General features: G+C 37.8%; 1 protein-coding gene across 1 annotated transcript in view; it reads left to right on the top strand.

Moving 5' to 3' along the window:
- PLA2R1 (phospholipase A2 receptor 1) overlaps positions 1-20,516 on the top strand; it is a 117,303-nt gene that overhangs the window by 53,287 nt on the left and 43,500 nt on the right. Inside the window, exons 11-13 of the mRNA XM_079710312.1 lie at positions 3,547-3,716; positions 15,645-15,847; positions 17,778-17,923. Of these exons, the coding sequence (XP_079566438.1) occupies positions 3,547-3,716; positions 15,645-15,847; positions 17,778-17,923 (519 nt within the window). The remainder of the gene's footprint in view (positions 1-3,546; positions 3,717-15,644; positions 15,848-17,777; positions 17,924-20,516) is intronic.

The raw sequence follows: 20,516 nt of genomic DNA, 5'->3' as shown, positions 1-20,516 counted from the left end.
AATAGTGGTCATGACACGTCTCCCATTTGAAAACTACTGATATTCTACTGCCATTCTTTACTTAAAAGAAAGAAGTTTATCATTTTAATATTAGTTCAGAAATAGAGTTAGTTATTTGAAAATGGTATCAAAAGTGCTAACAAGTGTTTTATTGGGAGAAATACAGTTGCAATTACTCAGCTCAAAGCTGAGTCCCTCCTAACCAAATCATGTATGTATGTGTATATATACATATATATATATATACACATATACATATTGTTTAAGTTGAAATGGCTCTCTAGTGAAGCTACTTTCAATGCATTACGTTTTTTCAAACTCTGGTTTTAGGTACCACAAACACAGTCATTAATTACTGATTTCTGCTAACTACTGTGTTATTCACAGACAAGAAACATCTTTTTTTTTTCAGCTACATATGTTACTGGCTAAACTGATGAAGAAATATAATGTTCAATTAGAGATTTAAGCATAAAATACCTTTTTCAAAGTGTGCATTTTTGAAACATAAAATATTTACTTTGAAATGAAAAAATGTGTCAAGTATGCCAAAAAACATGCATTGCTATCTTCAAATTGCATTTTTTAAATTAAAATTTAATGCTTAGCACCATGAGCAACAGATTCTTCTCAAACTGATAGAAGTTCAAGATACACTTGTTTTTATTCTTGTTTACATTGAAAATAAATATTTGATTGCTTGCCTTTTTAAAGGACTGATGGGAAATTTATTTTTCTGATTTTTTTTTTTTTTTTTTTTTTTTTGCGGTACGCGGTCCTCTCACTGCTGCGGCCTCTCCCGCTGCGGAGCACAGGCTCCGGACGCGCAGTCTCAGCGGCCATGGCTCACGTGCCGCCCCGCAGCACGCAGGATCCTCCCGGATCGGGGCACGAACCCGCGTCCCCTGCATTGGCAGGCAGACCCTCAACCACTGCGCCACCAGGGAAGCCCTTTTTTTCTGATTTTTAAGAAGTATTCACCTACAGACTTTGGTTTTATAAATAGGTTATAAGCAAAATATTTTATCATTTGTTTTTCTGAATAATAACAATTTTTACTTTATTGAATTCCTCAAAAAATATATAAAAATATGTACATATGGTTATTGTTTGTTTCTTAAATCATAATAACATTTGAATTAAACAACATCAGTGAAACCAGACAAAAAATCCAGATATGAAAATCTGGAATATTCTCAAATGAAGAATTCTAAAACACAGGGCCAGAAAAGACTTTAAAAGGTCATCTGCTCTATTACCATTAAGCCAGAGTTTTCACAACCCTTTAAGTGTTTGAAGCCAAACAGTGAGTGATAAAGAATATAAAAAGATCTTATTTCTTTATCAGTTGGAAACAGACACTCAAGAGATTGCATGCTGTTATCCAGAGTTAATTTCTTAGAGTACATGGTTTAGAAAAAAGATATAGTTGCTGAATTTTGTTATTAACAATGCCATCTTCTAAACTGGACCAGGAAAAACTAGAGTCCTGTTTTTATCTGAAGGTTATAGGATTTAATGTACTAGTATTATATGTAACTGCTTAAAAGATATACTTGCCAATTCAAAAAGCAGGTTTGTATTGTTTTGAGCAATGATACATGGTTATAAAATAGCAAATCAGAGTGGACTAAATAAATCTAAAACCAACAGGGTACAAAAGCAAAGTGTTGTCATGAATAATGATACCAGAGGCCAAGCTCACAGACAACGTTATCTCTGCATTATCCAATAAATGCCATAGTACAAGGTAATGGAAGAACCAGTGATGTCCCCTGGGTTTAGAACCAGCACAGTGACTAGTGGTCCTGACTGTAGCCTCCATGGTGCAGTGCCTTGCTGGCCTCCTAGCATTGTAGTTTCAGGCACCAGCTATGCATGATAAAGATGATACTCTGCCTCAGAGGGGAGAAGTAAAAACAGATCCTATGTTATAAGAGTATGAACCAGTGGAAGTGTAAGGAAACTTACACAGCATCTAGAGAGTATTTACTTTTATATACCTTCTTTTTGAAGCATGTTTATGTAAGGTTCTGCCACTGCAATCTGATTTAAAAAGAACTTTTCTAATTTCAAATGTGTGCTATTTAGATTATCAAGAGACTATCTGCAGAAAATATTCACTAAAACATATGCTCTGCAAAGATGAGTATCATGGATGCCTCATAAAACTAACTGTTGCTAGTGATGTTCATAAGGCAGTTAAAAAGTTTGCATCTTTGTGTTCTTTTCTCTTTCTCTCCCCTATTTCCTTTAAGACTCCTCTATTCTTGAATGACCCCATTTCTTCTGCTTCCTTTAGCAAGTTAAAGATGCATGGTAATGAAAAAAAATCCAAAATCAGATGAAAAAGTCTAATTTGCTTTCTCCTTAGGTTTCCTGGATAATTTCATCAGGTGTTTCCTTTCTTAATGACTCAGCAGGTCTGGATAAAAGTTACCACTGTTTGAAAGATGTTTCTTCAAACTTTACATGTATTGAAAGTAAATTTTTCAAGATAGTTTCCAACTTAGCTTAAAATTTCAATGCTGGTTAAAGTTTAATACATGTTTCTGTTAGGTATTCATGTGGAAGCATGTATACAAATTTTCTAGATTCTGCTTTCAATGCATTCATGTTGAAGAGGGAGCATTGCCAGCAGTCAATGAACACTAATTCATTCAGCCGTTTGGGGAATATAGTGGGTGTACTTCTTTGGATTAGTTCCTAGGGGGTTAAATTTATCTTCAGTGAATATGCACATCTGAACACATTTGAATAAGCCAGTGACTCCATGTGCCTGCGAACAAACTGCTCTGGGGGACAAAATTCTACTCTAGGGGCTTCCCTGGTGGCGCAGTGGTTGAGAGTCCGCCTGCTGATGCAGGGGATGCGGGTTCGTGCCCCGGCCCGGGAGGATCCCACGTGCCGCGGAGTGGCTGGGCCCGTGAGCCATGGCCGCTGAGCCTGCGCGTCCGGAGCCTGTGCTCCGCAACGGGAGAGGCCACAGCAGTGGGAGGCCCGCGTACCAAAAAAAAAAAACAAACTGCTACTCTAATTTCTGTTCCATTCTCACCAGGCAAGTGTGTTGGGTGGGCGCATGTGAACCCTGTGTCGGCAGATGCTCATTCAGAAAAGCATAGTGTCCCTTCTCCTCCCTCTTCTCCACCTCCCCCACCGCCACCTCCCCACCACATGCACATTACAGCATGTGTGTGCTGTGTGGCCTAATTACACAATAGGGCACATGTTGCGCCAAGAAATGTATCGCTAGCTTTCTGGACTTTACTTCCTACACTCCGAAACTGGAACCAGACTCTGTTCCTTGAAAGAATTGAGCACCACCTTTGAGAATCAAATTTTCCTCACTCATATATTTCTGGGAATTGCACTGATGTTTGGCATTTATTAGTAACGTTCAGGCTCTGAGTATTTTTCTGTCCCATGTTCTAAAGAATTCATGAGAAATGCTTACAGAGGTGCCATTCTGTGCACCTCATTATGTTTTAACAACATTTCTTTATTGCCCAGAAACTTACTATAATCATTTCATTTTTCCTTTTTCAGGTTTGAACAGGCTTTTATTACCAGTTTGATCAGTAGTGTGGTAAAAACGAAGGACACTTATTTTTGGATAGCTCTTCAAGATCAAAATGATACAGGAGAATACACTTGGAAGACGGCAGGGCAGAAGTCAGAGCCGGTGAAGTACACACACTGGAATGCACGTCAGCCCCGTGAGTAGAGGGCACTGTCACACCACTTCTCCTTCCTGTTTCCTTTGCCCCCAAATTCTATCAACCTCATGGTCCACCTCCTCTGATTCTTCCTTAGTGTTTTCTTAATGCATAAATCAACTAAAACAATTACCACCGGTTCTCAGGGGTGATATATGGCTGGCCAGTTTTTAAAGTATAATTCATATGAGTCATTTGACAAGTTCAAGGTATAAATTCATTGCTCAAGACCACACATGCCTTTGTTAGCAGAAGTCCAGTTTCTCCCTCCTAAAGTCTTTTCCTCATCCACCCTCATTGTCCAAGAATCTCAGGGGCTTACTCAGTCCAGAATAGTCTGTCATACTTCAAAGCAGAGTAAATGGGCACATTTGAGCATATCTATCTAATCAGTTCACAGTTCACAGTCATTGCCACGTGACTTTGCTCTGTTACTTAGGTAACATTCTTGCTAGTCCATCTCCTCCATGGACTTCTGTGGTACCTTAGCCAGAATTTCAGAGTTACAGGTCTATTAATTCACCATCCTGTGCTCAGCTCTGGATCCCAAAGCATGAAACTGTGCCAGAGAAGCTAATGGTTTCAGCCATATCTACACTAAAACCAGCCCCTGTGGACCAAGTTTTAGGCCCTTGTGTTAATCTTAGGTCACCAACCGAGATCCAACACATCTTTACCTCAGTGTGAACCCTGTTTGGATGCCCTGATTCCTTTCTTTTTCTTTTTTTAAATATATTTTATTTATTTATTTATTTATTTTTGGCTGCATTGGGTATTTGTTGCTGTGCACGGGATTTTTCTAGTTGCAGCAAGTGGGGACTACTCTTCATTGTGGCTTGTGGGCTCTAGAGCACAGGCTCAGTAGTTGTGGTTCACAGGCTTAGTTGCTCTGTGGCATGTGGGATCTTCCCGGACCAGGGCTCGAACCCATGCCCCCTGCATTGGCAGGCAGATTCTTAACCATTGCACTGCCAGGGAGGCCCTTGGTCCCTTTCTTGCCTGGGGATCTCAATCAGGGCTACCCCAATAGACAATAGGCAATAGGTTATCTTTAAATTTGTATCTAGAGGAAACGGGTTAGAGGCCTCAAGCTCTTCCCTGAGGAAGGATAACTATTATTATAATATTATAATAATTGTTATCATATATCACATATATAACAATAATTAGAGAACTAAACACCAATTAAAAGATATTTTTAGAGTCGTTCAAAAAATAAGACCCAAGTATATGTTGTCTACAAAAACCCCACTTTAAATATAGACACCTATAGATTAAAAGTAAAGGGATAGAGAAAGATATCCATGTTAACATTAACCAAAAGAAAGCAGGAATAGCTATATTAATTTGACACAAAGCAGACTTTAGAACAAGAAAAATTTCCAGGGATAAAAATGGACATTACATAAAGATAAAAAAGTCAGCTCTAGGACTTCCCTGGTGGCGCAGTGTTGAGAGTCCGCCTGCCGATGCGGGGGACACGGGTTCATGCCCCAGTCTGGGAAGATCCCGCATGCTGCGGAGCGGCTGGGCCCATGAGCCATGGCTGCTGAGCCTGCGCTCCACAACGGGAGAGGCCACAACAGTGAGAGGCCTGCGTACCGCAAAAACAAAACAAAACAAAACAAAAAGTCAGCTCTAAAGAAGACATAACAATCCTTAATGTACATGTACCTAACAACAGAGTATCAAAATATATGAGGGAAGAACTGATAGAACTGCAAGGAGAAATAGATGAATCTACTGTTATAGTTAGAGACTCTTAACACCCCTATGACAGAAATGAACAGATCCAGCAGACAGAAAATCAGTAAGGACAAAATTGAACTCAACAGCACTATCAATCAACAGGATATGATTGACATCTATAGACTACTTCATCCAACAACAGCAACAGCAGATTACACATTCTTCTCAAGCTCATGTGGAACATCCACTGAGATAGACTACATTCTAGGCCATAAAACACACTTAACAAATTTAAAAGAAGTCATACAATGTCTGCTCTCAGATCACATGAAATTAAATAGAAATAAAGAACAGAAAGATAGCTGAGAAAATTCCAAAATACTCGGAGATTAAGCAGTACACTTCTAGATAACGCATGGGTCAAAGAAGAAATCTCAAGAGAAAATTTTTTAACATTTTAAATTAAATGAAAATGAAAATACATTTGTGAGATGAAGAGAAAGCAGGACTTAGAGGGGAATTTATAGCACTGAATGCACATACCAGAAAAGAAGAAATATTTAAAATCAGTAATCTAAGCTTCCACCTTAGGAAACTAGAAAACAAAGAGCATATTAAATCCAAAGTAAGTAGAAGAAAAGAAATAATAAGAATTAGAGCAGAAATCAATGAAATTGAAGACAGGAAATCAATAAAGAAAATCAATGAAACTAAAAGCTGGTTCTTTGAAAATATCAATGAAATTGATAAGCCTCTAGCCAGGCTCACTAAGAAAAAAGAGAGGAGACACAAGTTACTAATATCATAAATGAAAAAAAGGGACATCACTACAGATCCCATGGACATTAAAAGGATAAAAAAGGAATATTATGAGCAACTCTATATCCATAAATTTGACAACCTAGGTGAAATCAATCAATTCTTTGAAAGACACAATCTGCCAAAACTCACACAAGAAGAAATAGACTCTCTGAATAAGCCTATATCTATTAAGAAATTGAATCAGTAATTCATAACTTTCCAAAACAGAAAGCAGCAGGCTCATATGGGTTCAACTGGTGAATTCTACCAAACATTTAAGGAAGAAATTATACCAGCTCTCTACAACCTCTTCCAGAAGTTAGAAGCAGAGGGAATACTTTGTAACTCATTCTATGAGGGCAACATTACCCTAATACCAAAGTCAGACAAGGACATTACAAGAAAAGAAAACTACAGACCAATATCTCTCATGAACATAGGCACAAAAAATCTTTAACAAAATATTAACAAATTGAATCCAACAATGTATAAAGAGAGTTACACACCTCAATCAAGTGGAATTTACCCCAGGTATGCAAGGCTGGTTCAACATTTGAAAACTTATTAATGTTATTCATGACATCAACAGGCTAAAAAAGCAAAATCACATGATCATATCAATAGATGCAGAAAAAAGCATCTGACAAAATTCAACACCCATTCATGTTAAAAACTGTTAGCAAACAAGGAATAGAGGGGAACTTCCTCAACTTGATAAAGAACGTCTACAGAAAACCCACAGATATCACACTTAATGGTGAAAAACTAGAAGCTTCCCCACTAAGATCAGGAACAAGGCAAGGATGTCTCTTTTCAACACTCTTTTAAACATTGTACTAGAAGTCCTAGCTAATGCAATAAGACAAGAAAAGCAATTAAAATGTACAGATTGGAAGAAAAGAAATAAAACTTTGTTCACAGATGACATGATTGTTTATGTAGAAAATTAGAAAGAATCAAAAACAATTCCTGGAACTAATAAGCAATTATAGCAAGATTGCAAGATACAAGATTAATGCTCAAAAGTCAATTGCTTTTCTGTATACCAACAATGAAAAGGGGAACTTTAAATTAAAAATATATTACATTAACACCCCTCAAAATGAAAATTTTAGATATAAATCTAACAATATATATAAGATCTATAGAGGAAAACTATAACTTTTAATGGCAGAAATCAAGAAGAACTAAATAAATAGAGAGAGATTCCATGTTCATAGATAGACTCAGTATTGTCAATATGTCAATTCTACACAAATTGACCTATAGACTCAATGCTATCCCAATCAAAATACCAGCAAGTTATTTTGTGGATATTGACAAACTGGTTCTAAAGCTTATAGTGAGAAGCAAAAGACCCAGGATAACCAACTCAGTACTGAAGGAGAAGAACAAAGTCAGAGGATTGATACTACCTGACTTCAAGAGTTATTATAAATCTACAGTAATTAAGACAATATGGTTTCGGCAAGAAAAAAAAAGACAAATAAATCAATAAAAAAGTACAAAGAGCCTAGAAATAGACTGACACAAAAATAGTCAGCTGATCACTGAAAAAGAAGCAAAAACAATACAATAGAAAAAACTTTTTGACAAATGGTGCTTGGCCAATTGGACATCCACATGCCAAAAAAAAAAAAAAAACTAGACACAGAGTTTACACCCTTAACAAAATTAACTCAAAATGGATCATAGACCTAAATGTAAAACACAAAGCTTTGACATTCCCAGAAGATAACATAATAGAAAACCTACATGACCTTGGGTATGCTGATGACTTTTTAGATACAACGTCAAAAGCAAAATCCATGAAATAAATAATTGATGAGCTAGATTTCATTAAAACTAAAACTTCATTAAAACTTGTGCTCTGAGAAAGATAATGTCAAGAGAATGAGAAGACAAGCCACAGAATGGGAGAAAATATTTGTAAAAATCATATCTGAGGCTTCCCTAGTGGCACAGTGGTTGAGAGTCCGCCTGCCAATGCAGGAGACACGGGTTCGTGCCCCAGTCCAGGAAGATCCCACATGCCACAGAGCGGCTGGGCCCGTGAGCCATGGCCACTGAGCCTGCGCGTCCGGAGCCTGTGCTCCGCAACGGGAGAGGCCACAACAGTGAGAGGCCCACGTACCGCAAAAAAAAAAAAAAAAAAAAAAGTCATATCTGATAAAGAACTGTTATACAAAATATACAAGGAACTCTTAAAACTCTACAACAAGTAAACAAAAACCCCAATCTAAAATGGACAAAAGATCTTAAAGATATATAGATGAAAAGTAAGCATATGAAAATATGTCCAACATCATATGTCATTAGGAAATTGCAAATTAAAACAACGAGATACTGCCACACACTTATTAGAATGACCAAAATCCAAAACATTGACAACACCAAATGCTGGCAATGATTTGGAGCAACAGGAGTGCTCATACATTGCTGGTGGGAATGCAAAATGGTATAGCCACTTTCAAAGACAGGTTGGCAGTTGCTTACAAAAGTAAGCATACTCTTACCATATAACCCAACACTTGCACTCCTTGGTGTTTACCCAAATAAATTGAAAACATGTCTGCACAAAGACATGCATACGGATTTTTTTTTTATAGAAGCTTTATTCATACTTGCCAAAACTTACAAGCAATCAAGATGTCCTTTAGTAGATGAGTGAATAAACTGTGTTACATGCAGGCAATGGAATATTATTCAGCGCTAAAAAGAAATGAGCTGTCAAGTCATGAAAAGACATGGAGGAAACTTAAATGCGTATTACTAAGTGAAAGAAGCCAATCTGAAAAGGCTGCATACTGTGTAATTCCAACCATATGACATTCTGGAAAAGGCAAAACTATGGAGACAGTAAAAAGATTAGTGGTTTCCAGGGGCTGCGGGAGGGAGGAGTTTATAGGCAGAGCACAGAGGATTTGGAGGGCGGTGAAACCATTCTATATGATACCACAATGGTGGATATATGTCATTGTACACTTGTCCAAACCCATAGAATGTACAACATCAAGAGCGGCCCCTAATGTAAACCATGGTTTTGGGGTGATAATGACGTGTCAATATAGGTTTTAACAAATGTACCATTCTGGTATGGGATGTCAGTAGTAAGGTACATGGGGCACAGGGTATAAGGGAAGTCTGTACCTTCTGCTAAATTTTTCTGTGAACCTAAAATGCTCTAAAATATATTGTTTATTTTTTAAACTATACTTTTAAAGGATGCATGCAAGGTGAAGTAAGACAAAGTAAATTCTTTGTGTATAACCATTGGTTTAGGAAATTTGTATATAAACCGGTGACTGCATAGCTCTAAACAAGAAACATCACAATTCACTTAATAAACAACCTTCTCATTCTACAAATTTATGAATATTATTAAAATGCAGAGAATAGTAAAGTTCCATGTCACACTATTACTGGAAAAAAAACAGGTATCATTTCTAATATACTTTGTAATTTTGCTAGGAGTGTCTATTCCTGTCAAAATAAATTAATACATTTTGAGTAGACAAAATTCTTAGTTTTTAATGTTATCTTCCTTGGGGCATATTTGGATGTCTAAACTTTGGAATTGAAGCAGAACTCCTTGTCATTCATAAGTTTCTGCTGTAATTTATTTGAGTGGCACTACTCTTTTTCTCTTTTCCCTGAAGCAAAAATAATATCGTGATGCTCAGTTTGGCTGCTCAGGCTGATTGACATTGAGTAAATTGTCTCTGAAAATGTAAATCTTTTTTTGAAGAAAATAGCAATATAAAAACCCCTGTGTTTCCTTTTTTCTTTTAAATTGCAGTTTGCAGAAACACCATCCTAAAAGACATTTTTTTTCCTGCCTGTCACAAAAGAATCCATTAGCTTGGTCCCCACGTCAGAACCTTAATCCAGCCCAGACTGACTACATAAATTGACCACTGAACAGGAAGCCTGCAGCTTTTTATAAACTCAGTGAAGACTCTGTCTTTATGTCATATCATCAACATATTTAATCTGTGGTGGAATCATAGTTCTGCCATTTTTTCAACCTTGTATTATGTTCACCAAATAGCATAATGAACCACCATATATACCCATCACCCAGTGTCATCAATAATCAACCCATGGTCAATCTTGTTTCATCTATACTCCCACCCACTCCTCCCATTTCCCATATTTTTTCATAGAAAATCCCAGATATCATATCGTTTCATCCATAAATATTTCAGCATTATTTCTAAAAGATAAAGACTCCTTTTTAGAAACATGACTATAATACAATTATCACAACTAAACGTAATTAACTATAATTCCATAGCATCATAAATCTTCAGTTAATGCTCAAATTTCTAAATGATTTATAATTATTATATAATGTATTTTAGAGTTCTTCATTTGAATCAAGATCAAGAAAAGGTGCATGCACTGTAATTGGTTGGTATATCTCCTAAAGTCTGTTTTAATCTCTGTGTTTTCCTCTTCCATGCCACTGTCATTTTTTAAAATTTTTATTTGTTGATGCAAATGTGTTTGTTCTGTAGAGCTTCCTTCAGTCTAGGTTTTTTTTATTGTATGCCCACAACACATTAAAAATCTGTTACTCTTCTGGAAGAGGCCCGCCTGCTATTCTAGGAAGTAACAGTTCACTAAAGAGTATATACTGTTTGTTGAGCTGGAAGAATAACAATATACTACCTTTGGTATAAAAAGCAAACATTTGAGTATTCTTTGCACTGAGTGTCACAGTGCTAATAAATGGAAGTCTTTAATATAAAAAAAAGTTACTCTGTTCTTTTTATTTTTCATAAAATTGATATTTTTTAAATGACATTTTTAAAAAGTTGGAATCAGAGGGCTGATCTAAATCAGACTCTTATTTTTTTGGAAAGACCATTTCATAGATAGTTGTATGCTCCATATGGAGGCATATAATGTCCAGTTCTCTTACTATTTGCAATGTTAGAAGCCATTAATGATCGATGCCTAGATCCATGGATTCATTAGTGATTTCTTCATAGCTTCATAGCTGGGATATTTCTATAAAGAGATAATTTCCTGCTATCCTTACTAAAACAACAACAAAGAGACTATGGTGCTTGGTATTTTAAGAGACGTAACCATTCAGGTAAAACAGGAAAAACAGCTTTGATCCATACTAACTAGCGCCACTGATTAAAGGGAAAGATGACAAATAGGGCCTTTCTCATTTAGGGAGAAGCTAATGCATTAGAAACCTAAATGTACTTTGTGCTTAGATTAAGGATTCAATATAAATGGAGGCTGCTCTATGGTGAAAGAAAACAGGTTAGTCCATCCCTTAAGACATTCAAAAAAACTTTTCCAAGTTATATTAGAGTTTCACAGTTATTTCATAGAGAAAATTTTGCATCCATCCATAACTCAGGCTCTGTGACAAAAGGTTTGTGTTTCTAGATCTAGACAGCACTGTGAAAAAGGTATGTTTCACTCATGGGATAACTCCAGAGTATTTACCCCAATTGTCTCAAGTCAGTGGAAATCTCTCAGTGACAAGGAAAATGGGATTGCTTAGAGCCAGTCAGATCTGTTCTCTTGAAATTGCCCTACACATGGCAAGGAGAACCCTATCTAGCCAGCAGATAGATAGTTATCCATTTTAAGTCGCATCAGAGTACTGAAATGAACCAACACATAAATGAGGACAAACAGCCTCATTTCTGAGCACCCTTTTGGTATTTCCTTTCTTTTTATAAATATATAGGTAACTGTCATACACACTAAAAATGTGGTAGTAGATCTTCAAGGAAATGCTACGGTCTCACAAAGGAGAGAAGCATGACCAGGGGAAAGAGAGAGAGCTCCATAGAAATGGAGAAGCATAATTAGAGGGGAAGATTCAAGCATTCATTCAACAGCTATTTATTGAATGTCCACCGCATCTGTACCTTGACATTGTCTCATGGTAGACTCAGTTAAATATGATTTCAAATTCCAGATCAAACCCTCAAGAACTACATGGCCCTAAGGCAAGTTACTACACCTCTGTGCCTTGGTTTTTCCATTAGTGAACTGTAGAGGCTAATATCCACCTCAAAGAGGTTTTGAAGTTAAATAGGAAAAAGACCATATAAAATGCCTAACATGGCATCAGGTAGATAAGGAGAACTCCATGAAAGCTCACCTTCCCTGACCCAAAGCTTCACTTTTCTCCACGGAGAAGGAGAGGAGAGAGATGGAAGGTGGCTGGGGCAGAGGGCCTGAGATTAAGGATGTGAAAGTTGTTGCAGGGAAAGGGAAACGAGTAGACTCAAGTAAAATAATTGTCTAAAGGCCCAGTTATGATTCCCTCCTGCCCTGAGGCCACAGATAGATTTTGTTTGTTTGTTTTCAGGTATATGGCCAGAGAAGTGAAAGATGGAGGCTTTCCCAGGTTGGTTCAATTTACTATAAGGCTAGATAGCTTTACCAAATTGAAGAGACTAGACTGGTGAATTGGAATTTCTTAATTAACTGAATGTGTTCCCATTCATGTTTGATGGAGAGAGTAAAGGGGCAGGGATAGAGGGAGGCTAAGGCAGGTGAGGAGAATCAATTCAAATGTGAGATTCACTGCTAAGGGATAGGATGACAGTTGTTCTTTTCCGGTGGGAGATGAGTTAATCAAATTGGAGAACAATTTCTCTGGGAGAAGAAACACCTCTGCTCTTTTCCACACCCTACCCTTATTATTTGGCTTTACAAGCATCCCCACAACATAAGATTATAAATTTGGTTTATATCTCCCTTAGCCCAGTCTCCCTTTATTATACCACTTTACTGCTTCTTTGAGGCTGAGACTCTAAAATTTAGGTCAAATGTTCCATTAAGTTAACCATTTTCGTATACCAATAACACTACTGCACACTTTTTATCTTCAGAGCAGTTCACAAACATCTCCTTCTTCACTAATGAAGAAGAGTTGAATATCTAGTGTCTAAAACCAAAGCTATTTAATCATTGTCTGATGTGGGAAAGTAAGACAAAATGCAAGACCAACAAAAAAGTATATTGCATTTTAAACTTGCTGATTTGAGCTTTTTAAAAATTCTTTGAACATGCAGGCAGAACCTGTGCCACAAAATCCCAGCTTTTGTAATGAAAACAGTCAAAATAAGAATAGAAGCAACATCTTAGTGAAGGTTTTAGCCCTTCATATCTTTCAGGGAGCTTTTTAATATATTATTTTATCAGCTCTTCATGAAAATCCATAAGAAGAAAAGGAATTATTGCCCCTATGTTTTAGACAAGGCTTTTTGTGACTTATGAACCTTGAGTTTCAAGTTACTAAATATCTGTGCTGGGACTAGAACCCCAGAGTTCAGGCCCCAAGTCCAAGGCTGCTGGGAAGGAAGGATGGAAGAGTCAGGTGGGAGTGTGTGTTTTTTCCTGCTCTTTCAACTAGAGCAATTCCATCCATATACATATTAGGTTTTCAGCTTCCACATGGATTTCCACAGTTCAATTTCATTCGAATTTCATTACATAGAGCAGGCAGCATCTCCTCTGTTGTTCATGACTCCGCTAGATTGTGAGCTGCTTTCCACAATTACACTCAGCAGGCCTGAAATGCTCCATTCACAGCAGGGGCAGTGGCATGCTATACTCTCTCCCCTGCTTGGCCCCCCAGACTCCACCTTGAACACTAACTAGCTCTTCTGGCCAGTGGAGCCAACTGATGGCCTTTGTGTGGATCGACTCTCTCTGTTGACTTCCATTTCTTCTGCATGTCACACAATTGTGTTTTCTTGTTTACCACTGGTCATTTTCATCTTCGTGGGTCTCTTTGGCCATCAGCGTGCACATACACATACGACTGTGAGCTTCCTGCAGGTGTCTAACACAGGGTGTGCAACCAGGATTGTTGAAGACACAAACACTCGTGTTGTAGCTTTATTATTCTTTCTCCTTCTTCACAAACTCTTTTCCATTCCTTCAGGAGGAATGTAAATCTTTGTGCATCTTCCTCTGTCTTCTTCCTTCTCATTCCACTCCTCATTATCTCTCTCTTTAGTCTTTCTATCAGCATAAAACAACCAAAACATGGCTGGCAAGGATAATGTCAATTACCCCGTATCTACAGAAATTGAAGCCATTACTTCTGAAGGGAAATTAAGCAAGACAAATATCTAGTACCAAGTGACTACATTTTTTAAAGTGCCTTTAGGTCCAGAATCGTCACAAGTCTTTAGATGCTTCATCTATAATCACTTGCTTTTTTAAAAGCAGCCCTTGAAAACATTTCTCTCCTTCCCATCCTTCAAAATTCAGCTCAAATGTCATTTCCTGCAAATCCTTTATTGACATCCTGAGACTCCATCACTCCTTCTGAAGTCTCCCCACAGAAATTTTAACACACTGTTACCATAGCACTTAATCCATCATGTTTGCTGCCATTAATCGTTTATTTGTTTGTGTCTCACACTAAACTAAATGTTTTTTGTCCTTCTATCTCAAGAGGCTAATAATATAAAGCCTAGCCTGGTACACAGATACAGATGCATACTTTTATTGTTGTTGTTGTTGTTGAATGTTGATTTAGTTAATTGAATGATTGCTCTGGATTGATGAAAAAAGAAGCTCATTTTTACTCAATTTTTATTCTATTTTTGGAACGGGTTTGTTTTCTACTAGTCACTGAAATTTGAAGTGCATTTTTTAGCTGTCTTATGAGTTGTATACATTTGATGACAAACTTGAGAATCTTAACATAGAAATTGCTTCTATGGAAAAATGTTTCATTTTCCAAAATGTTCAAACATATGCAAAAGAATAAAATGGAATTTGTCCATAACTAAATGGTCTTTCCCTTTTCCCTGATGTCTGCCCCATCCCTGCCCCCAGAATTTCACCCAATTTAGAATATACCTCATTCTCTCCACTCTTCCATGGTGTACAGTTTGGTTTTCTGTTGTGTACCTTGCAGTCTGCTTTACTCCATCATTTATGTATTTTTTTCCTGTTGAATCTATTTCTCAGAGGATCAGCACCATGCATTTTTCATTGTTAATTTTTCACAGCAGGGTTTCAAAGCACAGTGTACAGGGTAGGTATCCAATAAATGGTGAATTAAATTTTCCTCTGCACAGTTAAAAAGCTCAATAATTCAAAGTAGAGGGATGTTGGCATTTGATGAGATATGGGGGATATTTCAGTCCCAAGTTGGAACAGCACCTAATTTCCCATCATTTGCCATCTGAGCTCAAAATGCCCAAATTTTAGGCTTCATAGTCTCTCTTCTCTCACTTTGCCATCTACTATTCTCTTCTCCAGAGATGAAGAGAAATGAGATGATCATGCCAATAAAACATCCTTTTTCATCTCTATTGTTCTTGTCTGGATGCTTCATTATGAGATGTCAGTTATTCAATACTCTAATGAGCTGTCTTCCAAGCACAAAATGTTCTAGTCATCTGGTATTAAAGTGTTGTTTTCTGCTTTTAGGCTACAGTGGTGGCTGTGTTGTCATTCGAGGAAGGAGTCCCCCTGGTCGCTGGGAAGTGAAGGACTGTAGACACTTTAAGGCAATGTCCCTGTGCAAGCAACCAGTGGAAAATCAGGAGAAACCTGAGCAAGAAGAGAGACGGCCCTTTTTCCCCTGCTATATGGATTGGGAGTCAGAGCCTGGCCTGGCCAGTTGCTTCAAGGTAATACGAAGGTTACATGGGCATTCTCAATGGGACCAACATTATTCCAATTTTGTCCATGTATCCCAAACTCCTTTATTCCAGGATAGTGCCTGGCACACAGCAGGTACTCAATTCATATTTGCTGGCTGTCTCCATCCTTTCAGTTATATTCCAAAATAATTTTTAAGTCCCTGGTGACAATGAGGCCTCCTCATGAGAACCGATATCAAGGCCCTGATCAATATTGTTCTTATTGCATACACAAATGAACAAGGCAGACACTCGCTGGGTATTGAAATGGTACAATTCCATATTGTTTGTAAGCAAATGAATAATATCCTTCTTCTGGAATAACACCATTCTCCTGCCAAGAATAGCTTTCGCAGCTTTTGATGATCAAAAGTTTATATAGAGAGATATAGATATAGAGAGAGATATAGATACAGATGTAGAGAGAGATATAGATACAGATTTACAGAGAGATAGATATAGAGAGAGATATACAGTATATAGATGTAGAGAGAGATATATAGATATAGATATAGATATATACACATATGTGTGTGTGTTAGAAATGTCTTTTTGCAAATAATCTTTAGATCCTAGATTTAAATCAGTATCTACAATCTTCTTCTCAGAAATACTTTTTTGAAATATGATGTTTTTGTTTGGTGGTTTTGTCTTTGGTTCATTGTACAAATAGAGATTTCCAAAATCCTGGGAGAAAGTTCTTCTCCAGCACCTGGGCACATGAAGAACAGAATGGAGACAGCCTCTATCTCTAGAAATATTGCAGTCTCATAGATGGCCTGAAACACCTGTAATACACTAAATTTAAATGTACACATGTATAATCCTACATTAAATTCATGGAATAATAGGCCCAGAAGTGACCACACAGAGTAATAAGTTAAACCTTAGAAATGAGTAAACTGCTGCATGAAGTGAGATGAAGTGATTTACCCAAGACCACAATTATTTATTGACAGAGTTGGAATAAATTGCAGTCTTGGGACTCCCAGTCCAGTGCTTTTTCTACTACACATCACCCTGATATGTCAACAAATATATGGTGTGTTTGATGGGCATAGCAGTAGGACTTATGAATTTAAAGTGATTCGAGAAAAGGTTCCCAGAGGAGGTGGGTTTTGACATATAATTTAAAAGATGGAAATGCTGTGCTGTGGTCCATGGGACTGGGAAGGTTATTCATCCTGGCCTCAGCAAATCAGAGCCTGGTGAAGCCTGGCCGCAGGGTGCCTGCCTGGCATTAGAGACTCAGCATAGTGTCAGGCAGTTAAAAATGAGAAGGGTGCAGAGGCCAGAATCTGAAGCTCCAGGTCTTCAGTTCCTCACCCTTGAACTTAAATAAAGTCAAAAGTATGCCTGCCATTTGACTGACTTCTTCCCGCTACCGTGAGGACAGCTGAGAAACAGGAAAGAATTTAGTCACAGCTAAGACCCAAAGACCCTAGAAATATACCCGCCCTAAGTCCCAGGTCTCATTTCTCATTTCTTCGCCTGGGTTAGCCAGTTTCATTCAGCTATGGAATACTAGGTCTAATCCTAGCTCTGCTAGTTTGTGGCTGTGTGACCTGAAATTTGTAACCTCTCTTATCCTGACTGTCCTCATCTCTTGACAAACATATGCCAGTCACAAGGAATTTAGGAGGGGAAAAAAAAAGAGTTCTCAAGGAGGAAGAGTCCTCATCTGTTAAACTGAGCCTATCATATCCTCAGCATGACTTTGTCATGAGAATAAAATGAGATAATGGTATTACAACAACTAGACACACTTTAGTTCAAAAAATGTTATTTCTTCCTACTCGGTCAAGCTTTTAAAGTAGAATAATGACAACAATTATATTATTGTCATCTTCTTGTCCAGAATTAAACAGCCTCACCTTATTCATGACCGTGTCAACATTTTTTTCCTTTTACTACACAGGTATTTCATAGTGAAAAAGTTCTGACGAAAAGAACATGGAGAGAAGCTGAAGAATTTTGTGAAGAATTTGGAGCTCATCTTGCAAGCTTTGCCCATATCGAGGAAGAGAATTTTGTGAATGAGCTTTTACATTCAAAATTTAATCGGTAAATACTTGTTAATTTTGAAAAATTTCAGTTGCATATTTTGTCTCCAAGTAATGGCTTCTTAGGCATGAGTATCCCAAATATTGGGGGTATTTGGGATATTCAAAATCTCAAGTATTTAAGTCTAAAACCAACTAAACACTAGTTGTGAAAGAAAAATACATACTTACAGTTTTATATTTATATTGCACCAACTACTCATTCCATAAAACAAAGAACAAAGTGACAATTGTTTTGATATTTGAAATCTTTTCTGTGTACCTCAAATCAGAATTTTAGAGCTTTTCTGCCAAGTTCAGAAATTATCTAGCCCAGCGGTTTTCAAAGTGCTGTCTGAGGGTCCGGAGGGTCCTGAGCCCCCAGAGCAGGAGAGGCCAAGTGGACAGAGCTCCTGGTTCCTTGCTCACTGACTCAGCAGGTCCAGCCAACTCCATTTCTAGTTGTTTTGTATATAACAGGAGTCCATGTGAGATTTGGTTTGAAAAAAAGAAAGTGCCACTAATTTTTTTTTTTTAATTCCAATCCAACCTTCTAATTTTACCTCTGAGGAAACAGTCATTCACTTGTCTGCATCCGTTTTGCAAGTTTACAGAATCTTGAATTTAACAAAGTTGGAAAATCAATCAAATTTAAATTTGAAGAAACATAGGAAGTCTTGTGCTACCTCTGGCCCCATACGGGAATTTCTTTTACTTACTTTCCTGTGGTCATCTACTGTCTACATCAGGGGTCCCCAACCTCTGGGCCGCAGACCAATACCGGTCCACGGTGTATTAGGAACTGGGCCGCACAACAGGAAGTGAGCGGGAGAGCGAGCTAAGCTTCATCTGCTGCTCCCCATTGCTGGCATTACCGCCGGAACCGTCCCGCCAATCCTCCCACCCCCAGCAGTGGAAAAATTGTCTTCCACGAAACCAATCCCTGGGGCAAAAATGCTGGGGACCACTGGTCTACATAATTCCTTTCAGTTTCAAAGTGTTCTTTACTTGGGATAAAACCCATTCCATTGTTGGAGGCTAGTTTCAAAGATCAACTTTCTAGTAAGCCAGAGCAATACAGATCAAGTCTACTCTATTTCCAAATATTTGAAAATAGCCATCATGTTCTCTTTTAGCAAGTCTTCTCATCCCTTGGCCTCTTTCTCTAGAATGTTCTTGTCAGTTAGCATGTATTTTGGGAATATCTTTTATGGAAGGGACCCCATTATATGCATGGGTGGCTGGAGAATGCAATAGACATGACAGACAAAATCCTGCCCCTGAGGATGTCGTGGTCTGGGGGCAGGGGCATGCCTCCATATATATGTAACACAAATATAGTACCAGGTACTCTGTTCCAAGCTCTGGAAATCTGAAGTCTCAATGAAACACTTACCTGAATCTCAGAGAAAATCCAGAACTACTTTTTGAGGAAAATCCTGGCCTTCCCCACAAGTTTCCTTTAGGACCCTCCCCTAAGAAGCTTAATATGTAACATCTGTCAAATTATTCATCTCCAGCATCTACAAAAATGACCTCAAAGGTGGGAATATCTCCCAGTGTGTGTCTCATGAAGTACTCCAGGGGAAATAGGGGGATTTTGTGGTCAAATATGTTTGCAAAACAAGGCACGATCTTGGAAATTTGCCATATACCTTATCATTGTAAAGGCTTCTAGAAGGAAGCAATTTCTTTGACTGCAAAACCCTTTTTTTTTTTTTTTTTTTTTTGAGACCACTTACCAACATCCCATGGAACTGCTAGTCCCTGCAGGAAATGCTGGCCTGAGACCATGCTTCCCAAGTCTGGCTGATTCTCACACTCACTTGGGAGACTTTTTCACACAGTGCCCTCTGGTCTCACGCCAGAGCTGCTGAGTCAGATTCTCTGAGGCTGAAGAAAAGTTCAAGAAGCTTCCTTGTTGATTGGTTTGCTAGTCTGGTGTGGGGCCTCAGATCCAAGGGAGATGTGATCGTCTCCACTGTTCTAAGTTGTAACTTGGCTTCATGACTTCAGCCCCTTGCAAAACATCCTTTCATACTTGCATATTGTGAGGTTTGCTATATGAAACAACACATGCAAACTGCTTCCAAGTTTGCTGTAACATCAAATTTCATTATAACACTTGTATTTATATAAATTCTCACACTTGGAATGTCTCATAGAATTTAGTGTCAAGTATCTATCAAATTATTGATCTTCGGCACTTAATCACGAAAGCTATATAATGTATGTTTTACTTTTTGTCCAGACTGCCAGGGAGTTCAGCCAAATCTCATGCTTAATTATACCAAATAAACCAATTCTCATAGTTAGCATACATGCTTCTCCTTCTTATAGCACTGCTTTTCTATTTTATTATATTCATATTATATTATATTCATTAAAGTTACATAATTTTAGGAAAATGATGAAGAGAAAATAAATACCAGTTCATCGTTTAGGAGCCAGTATATAGCAGGAAAAATGTAAAATTCTGAATTCAGTGAGGAAAGGAATAAAAAGCTCTCAACGCAGGGAGAGTGACATGAGTTTTCAGCCTGGCCATTAAGATTAATATGCCTGGTTTAACCTTAAGGCAGCATTCTCACCTTCCCACAACCTTAAATGTAAGT

This window comes from Hyperoodon ampullatus (genome assembly GCF_949752795.1).
Source record: "Hyperoodon ampullatus genome assembly, chromosome: 8".
Lineage (NCBI taxonomy): Eukaryota > Metazoa > Chordata > Mammalia > Artiodactyla > Ziphiidae > Hyperoodon > Hyperoodon ampullatus.
The sequence above is the reverse complement of the archived record's forward strand: the minus strand, read 5'-3'. Positions and strand labels throughout refer to the sequence as shown.